General features: G+C 37.6%; 1 protein-coding gene across 1 annotated transcript in view; it reads right to left on the bottom strand.

The window, feature by feature from the left end:
- Positions 1-11,630: 11,630 nt before the first annotated feature.
- SLC27A6 (solute carrier family 27 member 6) overlaps positions 11,631-16,011 on the bottom strand; it is a 75,749-nt gene continuing 71,368 nt past the window's right edge. The window contains exon 10 of the mRNA XM_045487681.1: positions 11,631-12,215. Within this exon, the coding sequence (XP_045343637.1) occupies positions 12,039-12,215 (177 nt within the window). The 3' untranslated portion in view covers positions 11,631-12,038. The remainder of the gene's footprint in view (positions 12,216-16,011) is intronic.

Here is a 16,011-nt window from a genome sequence, read left to right as displayed (position 1 = left end):
GGGCAGGATTTTCCAACGTTGGCATTAAAGATGCTTAGGAGGCTCGTTAAAACACAGGTTGCTGGGTCCTGCCCCCAGAGTTTGCTTCAGTAAGTCTGCCACTGAGCTGGAGAGTGGAGTAAAACTCAGGGATTTCTAATGATGCTGCTGATGCTGTCCCAACCCACACCTGAAAGCCCCTGCCTTACTACAGGTAGCAACTCAAAATACTCTCTTCCTTGTGTGGTACTCGAGAAACCCTGACTCATTCTTGCCCCATCACACTGCTGCCCAGATGCGGTGAAAATTCAGGCCTGCACTGAAATCCCACATCACTCACGATTAGTCACATGCTTCAGGAGACTCTGACCCTCAGCGGCTCATGTGAGAATTAAGTGAGAACATATAAAGTTAAATGGCTACCAAAGTAAAAAGCCTGATGAGAAATCCAAAAGTCCACTGGTTACCGACACAAAGCCTATGGGAGCCAGAGGGATTAGCTTAAATGAGCTCATTCCCCCATTTGTTAAGTGTGCTCAACATGGACGCCTGATCAGGGCAGAAATCATCCATCTGCAGTCACTAATCAGTTTCTTTCATATTTTGATATGATTACAATCTTAGTGATATGGGAAATTTTACAGATTTCTTTTCAGATTACTTTTTTTTAAGTAGGTTGTACACTTTTTTTTTAATACAGCAATTTTACAGATTACTTTTTTTTTTATTGGAGCCCAACGCAGGGCTTGAACTCATGAACCTTAACCAACTGAGCCACCCAGGTGCCCCTCATTTTACAGATTACTTCATAAAAGTAGACAAACAGTAAGCCATTGTTCTAATGTAGTGCTTCTTAAAGTTTTTTAGGTCCTGAACTTTGAGAAACTGAGGAAAGCTATGGACATTTTCCCCAAGTAAATACACACGGTTTGTTGGGGGAACAGTTCAAGACCTCCTGAGAGATCTGTATTCTCCAAATTCAGAACCTCTTGTTCTAAGCGCTTCAGGTTGATCCCCTGCTAGTAAATGAGCTTTCCACAAACCTAAAGTCTCCCTTCTGGGAGGATTTCAGAATCAGGAAGGGCTAGGCTCCCCGCCTTGACCTGACAGAGTCTGTGTCTTTAACTCAATCTTCTTTTGTCCTAGAATTGTATTCATTTTAGCTGTTGTGAAAAATTACCACAAACCTTGCAGCTTTAGAACAAACTTATTACCTTAAAGCTCTGGAGGTCCGAAGTCCTAAAATCAGAGTGTCAGCAAGGCTCTAACAGAGAATCTGTTTTCTTGCTTTTGTTTGTTTTCTTGCCTTTGTGAGCTACAAGAGGCTACTTGCATTTATTGGCTGATGGTACCTGCCTCTGTCTTCAAAGCCAAGGGCCTAGCTTTCTTAAATCTCTTTTTCACCTTCGTATCTCTGGCCTTCATTCCAAGGTCTCTCTGGCTTTCCTCTTTCCCTTTGTGAGGCTTCTGTGATTACACTGGACCCACCTGAAAAATCTAGGATACTCTTCACATGTCAGTATCTTTAACTTAACGATTTCTGTAAAGGCCCTTTTGTATGTAAGGAAACACATTCCCAGGTTCTGGGAATGAGAACAAGGATCATGGGGTATGTGTGTGGGAGACATTATTCTGTCCACTAAAGCATTCATTTTATTATCATCCTTCTAACATACACTAGCTCTTGCTTGATTATCATTATTTACAATATCAGTCAAATACAATTAATAACTGCAGATTTCAGTTAAACATTTTAAACTTACTGGTAGTAAGGAAGGACACCGAGAGCTGCTCCACGAAGTGTAAAAAACTTCTAAACTTAGATATTTACACACAAAAATTAATAACGTTTTTAGTTCTTAAATCTTAAACTTGCACATTGTGGACACATGGTCAAAAGAGCCTATATTTTCAGAGCAACTGAAACAAATAAATAGAAAAAAACAAACTAGTTTATCTTAAAAGCACATGATGTAATCCATCGAAAATTCTTGCGCTCAAATATAGAAAAACACTACGAAATGCAGGAAGAAAGACATGATTTCACAGAAAGATTGTCAAAAATAAAATGTTATTTTTTTAATTGACTCCATGTTCAATATGATTTTTAAGATAACATGATTTTAAGCTGAATTGTTAGTAGTATAATATTTAGAAAAGGAGATAACATTCATTCAAAAAAGATTATTTTCATTTTTAAAAAATTTTTTAATGTTTATTTTTAAGAGGGAGAGAGAGAGAGAGACAGACTGCAAGTGGGGGAGGGGCAGAGAGCAAGGGAGACACAGAATCCGAAGCAGGTTCCAGGCTCAGAGCTGTCAACACAGAGCCAGATGTGGGGCTCAAACTCACAAACCATGTGATCATGACCTGAGCTGAAGTCAGATGCTTAACCGACTGAGCCACCCAGGCAACCCTAAAAAGACTGTTTTTAAAGCATCTATCCACCAGACACTATGCTAGATAATGAGGATACTCTCTACTTTGTACTGTTACTATGTCCTCATTTTTAAAAATGTTAGATTCATAAAACCTGAGTAAAAAAAAATCACATTACAATTACAGGAAAAGGCCTAAGCTTTAAACTCAATAAAATCTTGGTACAATGAATATTTTTTTTCAGAATTATTGTATCTGATCATGCAGTTTTATTAGCAAAAATGCATTTAAAACTTTTTTTCTATTATTGGTTGCATCACGCAAGGTTTTAAACCATCTGCTTTTCAAAATGCTCAATTTAACATCACCATCTGCTGAAGGGGATTAAGAGCACAGTTACCTTGATGAGCCCTGAGTAACGTACAGAATTAGTGAATCACTATATCATACACCTGGAACTAACAACACTGTTTTAACTGTAGTGGACTTTTAAAAAAGTTTTAAAAGGAAGAAAATTCTGACACATGCCACAACACAGATGAAACTTGAAGACATTTTGCTAAGTGAAACAAACCCTCTGCAACATTTGAAAACTTTTTTTTTTCATTTTGCCCATATGTCTCATTACACACTACATTATAACCAATTACAGAATTTACCTGCTATCATTACTTTTAGCTAAACTTTTAATAGGTTGAGATTTTAAGCTGCAAGAGTAATAAAGATGGCATTATAAAAATCTTTTAAACCAATAATTATTTACATGATATTCTAAATTGTCTCAACCTTTTCCACAGACTCATTATTGGATTTGGAATGGACACATATTTTTAAAATCCTGAGTTGATGCATGCGTAGGCCGATGCATAAGAGTTGTATGACAAGAAGTTATTAATTCCTCTTCTTCAGTGAAGAAAACATGGGAAAAAAATAGAAAAACATGAGCGGTGACTGGTGAGTTTATCAGGCTGCAGACTCAGGTGCACAGGAAGGGAACCCAGGCCTTGGTCGCTTTGATCACTTGACGCTGGCATGAGCTGACCTGTCCATCATCCCACTTCCCCCATCTGGTCTGCAGATCAGGCCAGAGGCAGGCACATCAGTGGCAGCTGAGCTTCCTCCCCAACTATGAAGCTTTTTGGTCCAACTCTTTCATTATGACAATGACCCTCTAAAAGCCTTGGAACAATACTTGGCTGGGCTCCTGAACCATGCTGGCACAATTAGAATTCTCTCAGACTATCTCAGACCACTTTTGCTTAGACATGCCACAGACAGTTCCTACCACACCACGCCATATTGGATAAAGGGGTCCTTGACGTCTTGCTGCCTCCCAGGGCTTTACTTGAACTGGGGTTCAGACTAGCCCCCTCCAACCACTGCTCTAATTAGGGTTTCTACTGTTCTGTTCTTTCCTGGTATTTGGCCTCAAACATCAGCTGTTGTGATTCCCTGGGAACCACAACAATATTGAACCCTTTGGTATCCCCTACTGCCCCCCACCTCCCCAACTTCTAGTCTGGTAAACTGGAATATTATCTCCAGAGACGGGAAACAGTAGCCCTGACTGACTTAGCAGCTAACCCTTGTGAAACCCAAAAGTTATGTATTGACTTCTTTGTTCTGTGTTCTGCTGTGTTCTTCTTTGTTCTGTGTTCAGGCCAAATCTGAGGTAATGGCTGCCTGTTGCCCTAGCTGGGTAGGATGATGGTGAGGAGAGAAGGGGAAGGGAGGAAAAGCTGGTTCCTGGGATAACTAGGAGGTGGATACATATTCAGAGTCTTAGTCTCAAACTTAAAAACACAAGAAAAAGGACAAATGTATGAGTGAATATTTGGAGGGGAAGCACTTAATTTATGTGGAATTCTTGAAATTACAGGAGTTGTGAATGAAAATAGCTCCACCTGAAAGGGCATAGGATTGAGGCTAGCATAGGAACTTACCTATTCAGGTGAGAGGGAGAAAAGTGTTGGTTACTTAACCAGCTTTTCAAGGTTTGTGTAGTTTGATTTGTTGTAATTTTTTCTGATAAAAGTTAAATTTTAGATTTTTAAAATGCTATGAGGAATGACAATGGGCTGGGCAGAAAGGAATTCACTCCCATTTTTACAAGTTCTCTTCTGGTCACATGGTGATTACAAAATTTTTACCTCAGGAGGGGTGCCTGGCTGGGTCAGTCAGTGGAGCATGATCTTGGGGTTATAATTTCAGACCCGAGTTGGGTGTAGAGATTACAAAAAAAAAAATCTGGGGCTCCTAGGTGGCTCAGTCAGCTAAGCGTCCGACTTCGGCTGAGGTCATGATCTTGCAGTTTGTGGGTTCAAGCCCCACATCAGGCTCTGTGCCACAGCTCAGATCCTGGAGACTGCTTCGGATTCGGTGTCTCCCTCTCTCTCTGCCCCTACCCCGCTTGTGCTCTGTCTCTCAAAAATGAATAAATGTAAAAAAATTTTTTTTTAATAAAAAATAAATCTTAATTTTTTTTATTTCTGAAAACAATGAAAAAAAAATAGGGAGAATTTGTCCTCATCATCTTCTCCCCTTCTTGTTGAAGACTTTCAATCCTAAACCTCAGACACTGCCAAATATTTGAGAAGTTGTCTTTCTGTTTTTCTTAAATTTATATATATTTCATTGTTACTGAAGTAATGCTTGTGTTTTGCTAGACAATTGTATTTTTCAACGCACAATATAAATTTTATTCTATACAATAACAAGGAAAGAATCCAGGCACCAGCCCCAAAGGGCCTTATAATCTCCTAAGAAAATAATCCACTTAGTTCCACGGAGGATAAGATGCCATGATTCCATAAGGGGAATGATATGAAATTGATAACCTGAGCATAGGTCCCCCAGGGACACAGAATGACCCCAACCTATCCTGGGCACTCAGGAAGTATGCTGCCAGCTACTGATACCAAGAGAGCAGCAACCCATACAGAGATATCCTTACTCATGCAATCTATTTTGGCATTTGAAGGCTTGTTTAATCCATCTCTTAAAGAATCGTTTACAGAAGGTAATGCATGGCAATGTTTATTCTTGTAAATTATTTCTTCACGATAACAGCCACATCCAATTTCATTGTCCTTTTCCCCTTCCGGTTATGGCTTAGTACTACTGCTAATAACCTCAGACTTTGTGCTTGACTTATATTTGAACCAGATTTAGCAGCTTTCCTCAAAGTCCCTGATGTGTTTCCTAGTAGATACTGAGCACATCAGGATACTTTCAATGACAGGTAATAGGAACCCCAGTCAAACTAAAGGGACTTCATTGCTTCCCATAACTAAAGGTCTAGATGAAGAACAAATTACTTGAGAGGTCCAATTTGGGATTTTGCTCCATTTCTCTGCAGTGCTCAACTCCACGCTTCTGTATGTGTTTTTTTTTTTCCTTAGCTCAATCACCACGTGATTGGGTTTTTTTTTTAATTTTATTTTTGAGAGAAAGAGAGAGAGAGTGCAAGCATGGGTAGGGGCAGAAAGAGAGAGAGGGAGACACAGCTTGGGAACAGGGTCCACCCAGGCTCTGAGCTGTGAGCACAGAGCGCGAGGCCCGGCTAGAACTCAGGAGCCATGAGGTCATGACCTAGCCAAAGTCCGATACTTAACCAAGTGAGCCACCCAGGCATCCTGTCCATTGCCACATTAACTGTAACACAGCTGCCTTCAACAGTTAGGGCCACTGGCTTCCTCATTCACCTCTGGCTAGAGAGTGTGGCTTTCCATTGTTCTCTGTTAAAAGTAAGGAAGGACTTTCACGGAAACCCCCAGGAAACTTACCATGGTGCCTCATTAATGAGAATGTGAAACTCATTTCTATTCTTAACAAGCCCACTTAACAAAGGAATATCAAGAGCAACTTGTTCTACCCCATAAACTGGGTCAATTACACAAACCTTGTAATTGATAGAAGGAGAAAATCATCATCATCACCATCATCATCACTATTTCAGATAGGTTAAAGAAAGTAAACGTACTGGCCTTCATTTATGGACTTCTTTTTCCTATTAGAGACTCCCACCCCTGCATCTTGCCGGTAATACTTTGGTGATCTATTCCCTCAGCATTGAGCTTCACATAGTCTTTTTCTGAATTTGTATGCCTAACTCCTTCATTTCCAGGCTCCTCCTGCAAGGCTTCTCAATCAAGCACACTACCTCTTCCTTGGTTCTGCTAAATAAAGGTGAATGAACATCCTGTATGGCATTCATTCCTGTTTTAACTTGCTGATTGACTGACACTTAGATAGCTTTGTGATGAACAATATGAGGGAATATTATTTGTTACTTATGATCGTTGTTGTCATGTCTGGATTATTAAGGTTTGGGAATCCACCTCTTCAGGAATGTAACCCTCTACTAAAATCTTGTTTCCATGGGAAAATGACTGCATTTTTATTATTTCCATTGCCATTAAATCCATTTATTATTTGAATTAGTATATGGCTTTAAAGTTAGATACTGGTTTTTCCAAATTAATGTGTTCATTCATTCATTAAGAATGATATTACATGATCTAAATCCTGTACATACAAAATAGCCACCTATGTTTTTGCAAAATGAAAATTACGCACAGTTGTGTATATTCAGTAGGTAGACGCAACAAGCATTTTTTTTTATTACTGAGTGTACCCAGAACCTTCACATTTGTTGTCCATTTCATCTTCACAACATTTTTGTAAGATTTATACTTAGAGTTATGGATTTATAACTCCTATTTTACAGGTGAGGCAAATAAAGGTTAGAGAAGTGACTTCCCAAAGGTAACCCAACTAGGTAAGCACTGAGGCTGTGAGAGAAGAGAACACAGTAAACCTGACTATAATTACACTTTACTCCTGAGTTTATTTTTTATTTTTTTAATGTTTATTTACTTATTTTGTTTGAGGGAGAGAGAGCTTGAGTAAGAGAGAGGCAGAGGGAGAAGGAGACAGAGAATCCTAAGCAGGCTCTGTGCTACCAGCTGGAGGCTTGAACCCACAAACTGTGAGCAAAACCAAGAGTCGAACGCTTAACCAACTGAGTCACCAAGGCGCCCACTACTCCTGAGTTTAAATAGAAAGTCATAATGCTGGACACTGGACAGCGCAATGTCAAGGTGGCAATGCATTTCCAAGAGCCACATATTAAAAGAATATTTTGGTATGCATTAAACTTCTACATCTGCAGTGTGGGCCAGTAGATACACACCACTGTTTGGGAAATTTTTTAAGAAATAAAAATCACTACAGATTAATAATAAGAAAGATCATCATTTGCTATTCCATAGAGTTTTTAGAACTTGTTAATCTGATATCTCTCTTACACAAAGACAATAATTTTCTTAAAATTGCCCAATATTTTACATTCCAAACCTAGACACAAGCCTATACGTCTCTGGGTCTTTACTGACCTTAACAGTTTTGAGGAGTGCTAGTCAGGTATTTTGGAAAGTGTTCTCATTTGGCATTTTTCGGATGCTTTTTCTCACGATAAGACTGGGGTTATCTGTGGGTTACTGCCCACAGTCTTTTTTTAGTCCAGTGTGAATGACTAAAGGCTAAGAAAAACATATGAGAAAACTGTATTATTGCTTTGTTCTTTTTATATATGAAACTTCTCCCATTTCCCAGAAAAAAATTAATTCCTTTTACTACAAAACCCCATTTGATCTAAATGGCTTTTCATGTTTTCATAGCAGATGCATTGTGATAGCTTCAGATAATGTTTTCTTCTTGGGTTTAAATAGAGTATGAAGGTAATTAAATAGCAAAATCAGATATTTTGATGCAGATCAAAAACAATTGGCTATTTATAGACTTCCTTTTTATTTTTATGTATTTTTATTTTTTACATTTTTTTAAAAGCTTATTTATTTTGAGAGATGGAGACTGTGAGCAGGGGAGGGGCAGAGAGGGAGAGAGACAATCCAAGCAGGCTCTGCACTGTCAGCACAGAGCTTGATGCAGGGGTCAAATCCATGAACTGTGAGATCATGACCCAAGCTGAAATCAAGAGTTGGACACCTAACTGAGCACCCAGGAGCCCCTAGATTTCCTTTTTTTTTTTTTTAATTTTTTTTAACGTTTATTTATTTTTGAGACAGAGAGAGACAGAGCATGAACAGGGGAGGGGCAAAGAGAGAGGGAGACACAGAATCTGAAACAGGCTCCACGCTCTGAGCTGTCAGCACAGAGCCCGACGTGGCGTTTGAACTCACGGACCATGAGATCATGACCTGGGCTGAAGTCGGACGCATAACCGACCAAGCCACCCAGGCGCCCCTAGATGTCCTTTTTAAACATAATAGTTTGGCTTGCTTATCAATCACCAAAATATTTGACTACCATAGTTTGTGCAGATTTGACCATTCTCTTTGATATGAACCAATGAGGTCATATTTTTGCCTTCTTCGTTTTCTTGGCAACATTAAGAAAGAATTACCTTTTTATTTGTTAAATTCAGTCTGACAGAAATTTGTTCATTATGGTATTGCCTTTCTGGCATAAGCTTTCACATATTATCTTCAATATTTTTAGCTCATTTGCATGAGAATATAATATCTGGTCTCAATACTGAAACTCTTAGTATATGGAGAATTTGCTTTAATTTTCCTTTATGTCATTGACAATTTACAAAACATATGCCTGTAGAAAATGGCATTTTTTGGCTCAGATGTTCACTTATAAAAGGTAGTACATTCAAGAAATAGAACAAAGAAGAGCCATAGTAAAAAAAAAAAAAATAATAATAAATAAATAAAATAAATAGCAACGATTTACCTAATTCCATTCCCAAATCTGGCATCACGATGTCAGCATAAATCTGTCATTGGCCCACCCATTACTGTTATGGGTCTCTTCTTCCCATCCATCAGGCACATGGAAGCCAAAGTAATCCCTTGGCTACTCTTTCTGTTCCAGCCCTAATTCATAAACAGGTAGAAAGAGGCAAAATATCTGCCAATTCTAAGAGAAGTGCCTCATGAATCATACTAGAAGACCCTCAGAAGCACAATTAATGGACAATTCTCTGAGTATTTATCTGGAGAGTTCCTTTATTGCAATTCTCTTCCATATCAAGAATTAAAAGTTAAGATATTTAATATCAGTTTGAACGAAAATTAATCTAATTTACATTTTGGAAAGCAAGATGGCAGCACTTAATTTCAGGTAACTTTGGCTTCTCTTCCACCTATCATTTCCCTCAACTTTGGGTCTATGTCCTGAAAAGTATGCCGTGGACACTTGGAGAAGAGGGGGCGTATTGGGTCATGTGCCATACAGTGGTCTCTGAAAAAACCATTGTTTTATTTGGCTCCCAAAGATCCATGCTGTTAGTCACTGAGATGCCCCTTATTTCCAGCCCCTAACCCTCTAGAAGCCCAATATCCTTCTCACTAATCTCCTGCTAAAATGGAAGTCATGGGAACCATTCTATTTCTGAAATAGCCTCATCTCTGTGTCTCTAACATCAGAGGCTTTCCACTCCAGGTGGAAGTCTCTTTTCTATATTCTCTTAAGGACTTTTTTTTTTTTTTAATTATAATCAGAAACCTCCTTTCCCCCTGCTTCTATCCTAGCAAAGTTGGATCTTGGTAGGAGTTCCATTTCTCATATATATATATTTTTTGCAATTGTTCTTAACAATACATGTGGCCAACTTCCTTCCCCAAGTTTCTAGATGTTTTGTCTTACTTCCCAACTCTTTAAAAACGTAAATCCTTAGTGTCTTTTGTTTGAAAGGCATTTTGAATGTCATGCAGTCTTATTTTCTTTCTTTTATGTCATGAATTATTTTATGTGCTGATGGAAATTTTTTATAATCAAGAGAAAAGCAGAGAAACTCACTATCTCAATTTGCTACAATTACACAGAGGGCCCATCTTGGTCTTTATATGTATTTTCAATGTGGCTGGAGTTTCTTTTGCCTTTGAAGCAGTTTTCAACTGCTTAATTGTGAGGCTTTGTTTCCCCCATCCTGCTGTTGTTTCTTTGATAATCTGATCCCAGGTATTTTCCATTTTCCAGTAATTTCTGACAATGTTTTATCTACAGAAGACAGACTCTCTTGTCCGCCCCCCCCCCATCTTTTAGTGGATTATTGTCTTCATAATATTCTGTCTTTTACTGTAATGGATTTGACAGGAAAGGTGTGGGTAAGGGAGTGAGATGTGTATGCTAAATTCACCATCATGATCTAATCTCCAAAGATTTTAAAGAGGAATTAGTAGAAAAGTGTTCAGATTTATTGCAGTAAAGAGCACCCATAAATTAAAAATATGTACATAAAGGCAAAGCAGTTTTTTAATGGGAAAGGTAAAGAACACCAATCATCAGTATAAAAATTAAATGCTAATTTATTAATTCACTTAATACTTTTTTAACAAACAACATTTATCCATTCTCAGATAGTGGGAGAATACACTTATTTAATTCATTCTACTTATCATTTAAAAACTTTTTTTCTCTTTTAAAATTTTTTATTTTTGCAAAATTGATTATATTTTCTTTTTTGTTTTCCTTATCCTAAAGTTTGGCCTCTTATTTCTATGTTACTTATGGTTAACCTTTACATTTAAAACATATTTCAGCCTTATAACCTTTGTTTTTCCAACAATGACAAAAAGGAACTACAAGATCTGCAAATTCTCTTCCAACCAAAATAAGCGTTTTAGCATGGCAGGCAACCTGAGGCAAAGCCAACTTTCCTTCTGGTTGCACAGGGAGCCGGGTTTACGGGCAAAGGAGCTTCCTGCCGAGCTCCGCTCCACTTCTCAGTCCAGCTCCACACTCCCCCCTGTGGGAGAAAGCTCACTTTGCTGAGAGCTGTTCATGTGGTTCTAGCGTGAAGCACGCCTTGGAGCTTGGCACTTACAGACTGAAAGAAGTGCAAGGGTGCTTATTACCCTGTCCTTGCCATAGTGTTCTCAGTTAACAACTCACAAGTCTGCTCACACTCCAAGCCTTTTCCTGCCTCCGATCTTGGGGTTCATACCTGCATTCTTGTTCTAGTCCATTCTTTCTCTGTATCATTACTGGTTTCTAGAGCTCTGTTGGATTTTGTAATGAATTTGATCCCATTTATGCATCTTTCAAAAGTTCCTAAATGTTTCGAGCTTACCAGTTTTCTTGTTTTGCTCTCTCACACTTGTATGTTTCTTCTATCATCTGAATGTGAATTCAAGAGAAGGGCGATAGAAGTGCATATATTTTGGCCAGTCAGCTTCCTCTACTGGAAGTTTATAATTAAAAACATCAGAAAAAAAAAAAACACCTCAAAACACATATTAATGAAGATGATTTTATTGAGTTTTAGGACAGGGCAGATAAAAATCAAATATTGGAGTAAAAATAAATCCATTTTTCAAAACTAGAAACTAAATATTTAAAAGTACATTTTTACCAAGTGTCTAAATTGTTACCCACTTATGTATCATTTAGAATCTTTACAACTAAAGCAAATATTAGTTATGCACTAAACCCCAAAATAGGTAAAACAAATAATCAACTAGAGTTTGTTTTGAATTAAAACAAATTAAAGTTCCTACTAAAAGAAAAGCTGTTGCGTATTAAAGAAAATACAGCCTATGTTGATTAATGTCCATTTCCTTCCTCCTTTAATGTTAAAGAATCACACTCTCCTGTCCTCTCACCTGTCCTAAGAAAACATATGAAAATCCAATACGTAAAAAATCTTAAAGTTTGACCTCCCCTAACATGATCTGATCATAAAGTTCTTTGGTCAAGGGAACATAAGACTTTTTCAAGTTATCCATGAAATAAAGTGGGTCAGAAATTTTCAGTGGACTAAACCCTTCTTCCACCAAGTGAAACTTCTGTAGTTTGAATGTCCCTGTTGTTTCCATCTTCTCCTGTAAAATAATCGCCAGAATTAGTGGAATCATTTAATATTGTCTAAAATATATAAACAAAATATTCAGTAATGAGACTATAACGTTTAATTATAACACTTTCATAACCATTGACCATCTCTCTATTTACTACTACTAATTCAACATTAGAAATTTTAAAATGCCCTCTAAAACACTGAAATCTTTAGCTCAATTTACCGCTGAGCTTTATTCAACCTGTAAGAATTACGAAAACTGTCGGGTCACCTGGGTGGATAGTCGGTTGAGTGTCCGAATTTGGCTCAGGTCATGATTCGTGGCTCGTGAGTTCAAGCCCCACAGTGGCTCACTGCTGTCAGTCTGTCAGCAAAGCCCACTTCACATCCTCTGTCCCCCTTTCTCTGCCCCCCTCACTTGCAATCTCCCCAAAATAAATAAATATAAAAAAAAGAATTATGAAAATCGTCAAAAACTAATTACGCTTGATTATAAACCCTCTAAAACACACAGGCTTATCACTTTAATTCACTGTCAGTACATTATGTACAGAGAAAGCTATTAGACACCAAGAAGATAGAAGTTATAAAAGAGAACATTCTATTTCATAAGGCAGAATTCGATAAAAACCAGAAGGGGTAAAGGATGATCTAATACTTGGGTCGCCAAACTCTGCACTAAGGTGCTTTGCAGTATCCCTGGTGAACTTCCAGAGTGTCCAAGGGATATTTAAAATTTTCTAGGTAAACCCTGTGACATCTCAGTCACCACTTGCAAACTACTAGCTCAAGGTAGTTCACAGTTCCTATAGTAGTTTGTGATACATTCTTTCCAATGATGTCATGTCTTTATGAAACAGGGTTTTCAGTGGTTGGCATGATAAAAGGGAAGTACAGCCGGAAATCAATGTGGGACAAAGAATTAGGCTGGCTCTGTTCAGTCTGATCTAATCCCAGGGTTTGAGGAGTTGTATAATGCCCAATTTACATCTCTTTGGTACATCTGGTTATTAAAAAAACAAAGCATTTTTTCTTTCATGTTGTATGCATTACTTTTTCAAACAGCAACTAATGTGTTAGATTTATGAATTTGTTTTGACCCAAATACTGAATAAATCAAAGTTTAGTTATTTGCTTGACTGCAGAATGCCAGGAAATATTTACTGAGACACTATAGATGCCATGAATCTAGAAAATTTCAGAAGCTCTGCTTTAAGGGATTTAAAGGAGATAAAATGGGGGCAGCTGGGTCGCTCAGTCAGTTAAGTATCTGACTTTGGCTCAGGTCTCAATCTCACAGTTCGTGAGTTCGGGTCCTGAGTCGGGCTCTGTGCTGACAGCTCAGAGCCTGAAGCCTGCTTCAGATTCTGTGTCTCCCTCTCTCTGCCCCTCCCCCAATCCAGCACTGTGTCTCTCTCTCTCAAAAATAAATAAACATTAAAAAAACACAACAAAAAAAGGAGATAAAATGTAACCCTTTGTGGTTGTTTTAGGCATGCAGAAGGAGCTTGTTTTAAATCAGATGACCATGTAGAGGTCCTTATAAAGGTTCTATGAGTAATATGGCCGTTTTTATTCATCCTTCTGAACTAATTCAAGAGTCAAGTTCTCTGTGAATCTCCTTCCCTGATCTCATCCTCACTGTCCCCACCCTTTCCCAATACTGTCATCACAGAATTAGATCTGTGTAGAAACACATACACTTTTTCTCATTTTTAGAAAATTAGAAGCTCACTGTACTTACACTATTGATGTTCAACCTTAAAAGAAAAAAGGTTTTACAATGTGCCAGGTATATTTCCCCAGATTAGGTAATTTTTCATTAGGTAATGAAAATGGTTTAATAAGATCTCATCTAATTATAATATTTTAATTAACATTACTCTTATTCTAACTTATAAAGAATATCACAAATTTTTATTGCTATAAACAATATTTTGAAGAACATCTTTATATATAACATTTGTTCATCTTTGATTATTTTCTAAGGACATATTTCAGGAAATGAAATTACTGAGTCAAAACATGTAAATTCTAAGAGTCTGATTATATATTTACCAAATTGTTTTCTAGATAGATTATAACACCTTGTGTTTCTACAAGCAGAATAAAAGGAACATTTAATTTCATTGTACCCATACTGAGTAATACCATATAAAAACTTTTTTTGTAAATTTATTGTCCAAAAAAGTCATTTTTTAATTTGTGCTAAATGGACTTTGATAAGATTTTATTTTGATAATATAGTTGCTTTATTCATTTTGTCAGAGGTGACCTATGCTTTTTGCTCTGCTTATATCACATCATTTATAAGAATTCATTTGTTAAATAAATATTTCGACTGCCAACTATCATGCATTGTAATAAATACTGTAATAAATACAAATACTGTAATAAATGCAAATACTATAATAAATATAATAGTCACGGCTCTAGTTCTTTGAGGTGTTTAATGACACTAGAATATCTTCTAAGTTTGTCCAAGACTGATTTAGACTTCTAGAGTAGTTCAAAGCTAAAATATTTCTTCTGCTTAATGAAAGTGAATTTTAAGGTGCCCTAGGGGAAAAATGTTTAAGATATTATTTAATCTATCAACTGTGTACTCCATTACAATACACTATTTCTAGGGTGGTATGGGGAGGGCCAAGAGGAAGCCCAAGAGGATGGTTATAAAAGGGAAAGAGTTCTTGTGGTACCAGGAATGCTCATATCTTGACGGCAGTCAATGACGAATGAAGCAACATGGGTGATAAAAGTGTATAGGCCTTAAAACACACACACACACACACACACGCACACACGCACACATGCACGTGCGAATATAAGTAAAGCAGGAAATTTAATAAGATGGATAGATTGTATCACTGTCTATGTCCAGGTTATAATAGTTTTGAAAAAATGTCACCACTGGAGGAAATCAAGCAATGAGTACACACAGGATCTTTCTGTATTATGTCTCACAACAGCATGTAAGAATGTTATACATTGTAGATCATTCTACAATGATCTCACTAAAAATTCCAGTTGAGAATGTGTTCCTTCTGCTTTACATCCACTTACCTTTAGTATTTCAGAGCATTTTAATGAAAATAATCTGAGGCAGTGTATACAAACAGAAAAATAGAAAATTACGTAAATATGTATTTATGACAGTTAAGATGATGTGTCCCACTGGCCAAGTAATGACAGGCCACAAAGATGCTCAACAAGTACTTTAAAGATGAATATGAGGCCATCAATTGCTCCCCTAGGAATGTAACAGTGATACGACAAATGTATCCAGAAAAGCTCTATGTGATTGGATGTTAAGAGGTGATAAATATTAGCTTTGGGTTCACAATACTAAATACATGAATGGCTGAATAAATGGGCAAGCAAACTGATACAGTAGCTAAGTAAATTTTCTTTTTACTGTTTTTATTCTAATAACCTAACAAGAGAATGCCCAGCTCTCAAAACAAATACATTCAGAAATCCCTCAAGGTATAAAGTCCCAGAGGGAGGGTAGACAGAAGGAGATAAAAATTAAAAGCAGAATTGCTTAAAGCCATTTGCTTTTAGGCTCTGCACACATCCTGCAGACACCTTGAGGTCAGCTTGGTGGAACATAATTTTTTTTCAACGTTTATTTATTTTTGGGACAGAGAGAGACAGAGCATGAACGGGGGAGGGGCAGAGAGAGAGAGGGAGACACAGAATCGGAAACAGGCTCCAGGCTCTGAGCCATCAGCCCAGAGCCTGACGCGGGGCTCGAACTCACAGACCGCGAGATCGTGACCTGGCTGAAGTTGGACGCTTAACCGACTGCGCCACCCAGG

Source organism: Leopardus geoffroyi, chromosome A1, assembly GCF_018350155.1.
Source record: "Leopardus geoffroyi isolate Oge1 chromosome A1, O.geoffroyi_Oge1_pat1.0, whole genome shotgun sequence".
In the NCBI taxonomy this organism is placed as follows: Eukaryota; Metazoa; Chordata; class Mammalia; order Carnivora; family Felidae; genus Leopardus; species Leopardus geoffroyi.
Note: the sequence above shows the minus strand (reverse complement) of the source record. Positions and strands in the feature narration are given on the sequence as shown.